This window comes from Cajanus cajan, chromosome 8 (genome assembly GCF_000230855.2).
Source record: "Cajanus cajan strain Asha chromosome 8, NIPB_CcT2T_4, whole genome shotgun sequence".
NCBI lineage: Eukaryota > Viridiplantae > Streptophyta > Magnoliopsida > Fabales > Fabaceae > Cajanus > Cajanus cajan.
The window spans coordinates 54,466,876-54,468,654 of NC_138524.1; the positions used below are offsets into that span (position 1 = coordinate 54,466,876).

A 1,779-nucleotide genomic window follows, 5' to 3' on the forward strand; every position below is an offset into this window, starting at 1 on the left:
TTTTCTCTCATCATATATGTAATATGGGACAAAAAACATATAAAATATATTATTTCATGACTTATAAAATATGTAATATGCGACAACTTATACACTACTACTATTCTTATCTTATTCACTTTATTGTGTAAGTTGTATAAATAAAATTTCTCTTTTATTATTAATCCATGACTTAGACTTAGAAGAAAAAAAAACAATCAATCACTGCTTAGTGCAATCGGTGGGCTTAAAGGAGATTATTTTCTTTTGGAGGTCATAGCCAACTAAGAAGTTTTGTTGAGCCAAGTTCCCAAAAATAGCACCAGTTTGACTTGGCAAGAAAGCCAAACATACTACTCCATCGCCTGCTACAATAAAGGTGTTGATAGCATTTAACTTGATGTCCGCACCATTAAAATGTGCCACAATCACTGGTATATCTAGTTTAACAAATGTACTTTTATAACAAAGTTTGAACTGTTTAAGTGGATCCACAACACGCTCTAACTTAACAACATCTACTACTGCTGATTCCAACTTTGAGTAGACATCATGTGGCAAAAGAGTGAATGTTGTAGCTGAGTCAATTATGATGTTTCCCTTTCCACTTGATCCAAATGAGGAGCTTCCAAACTCTATCCTTTTGTTTCCCACACTGAATGCTTCCAAAGTTAGGTAGTAAAATGTTTGTCCATGTCGAAGTACTATTGGGGTTGAGACAACTCCATCCCCAGAAACCACAGCAACATCTCCCAAATTGAGTTTGCTAGACATGATAGATGTTGGTGCCAAACAATATGAAAACTTTCCACCAATTGAAGAACTCAATTGAGATATGAGAGACATGGGTCCACTTCCCAGGCCAACTATGCCAGTGGTATCAAAGGACAAATTAGTGTTGCGTATGCATCCTATCACAGTTCTAGGAAATGTGACAAAAGAGCCATTGGTGGAACCCAAAGTAAGGGTCTCCACACTAAGATCTCCTTGTGAATGTGATCCATCCTTATAGTTTTGAGTATATTCACAATTTTTCCTTTTATCAGAGGAGCAGGTAGTACCTTTCACTAACTGACATGTGGTAGAAGAGCAAGGAAGGTTTTTGTATGTTTTAGAATATGAAGGATCAAACATTGGACCAGTGTCATTGTAACATGTTGCACAAAGTTGACATTGCAATGAAACCATGTCACTACCTGTATCAAGAATACCATAAACTGGGAATGGTGGGGTTCCAGCTAAATAGCTCAAGAGGTAGTCACCATCATATAGTAATGTTATAGGGGATTGAACTTTGTTTGGATTGACAAAATGTTGGTTGAAATGATTGGCACGGTCAATGGAACGACGCACAGCATTAGCAACTCGCTGAATTTGAGTTTCTGTGGGTTGATAGAATGGTGATTTTGACGAGTCACGATGGATCATCTCCGCACTAAAGCCATTGTTGAAAGCTTCTAAGAAAGAGAGGTTGTAAAGACACAACAAAACAAGAGCAAGACATGAAGAGCGTGACATTATTGTCATGACTAACATATATGAATAAAAGCAAATGTTAATTAATCTTACAAGATTTTCAAAATTTTAACTATACCTATATATAACATTAATGAATTGGATAGTCTAATTTGACCATATTTATATTTAATAAATACAATATTTAATGTTGTTTGGTAGTCAATTTTATTAATAATACATTGTTCATCGTATTTGTTAAATATAATATATAATTTGATTAAATAATATTATTAAATATTTATTGACAAGAGTTGCTAGCATAATTGGTATACATATGTTCTT

General features: G+C 34.3%; 1 protein-coding gene across 1 annotated transcript; it reads right to left on the reverse strand.

Moving 5' to 3' along the window:
• Window positions 1-201: 201 nt before the first annotated feature.
• Window positions 202-1,497, reverse strand: LOC109787737 (aspartic proteinase CDR1). The gene has a single exon (XM_020346293.3). It carries the CDS (start codon window positions 1,495-1,497, stop codon window positions 202-204), a length of 1,296 nt encoding a protein of 431 aa, XP_020201882.3.
• Window positions 1,498-1,779: the final 282 nt, after the last annotated feature.

Bases quoted from the DNA above. Each gene is read 5' to 3' on its own strand.
- LOC109787737 (XM_020346293.3), bottom strand. From the start codon at position 1,497: ATGTCACGCTCTTCATGTCTTGCTCTTGTTTTGTTGTGTCTTTACAAC.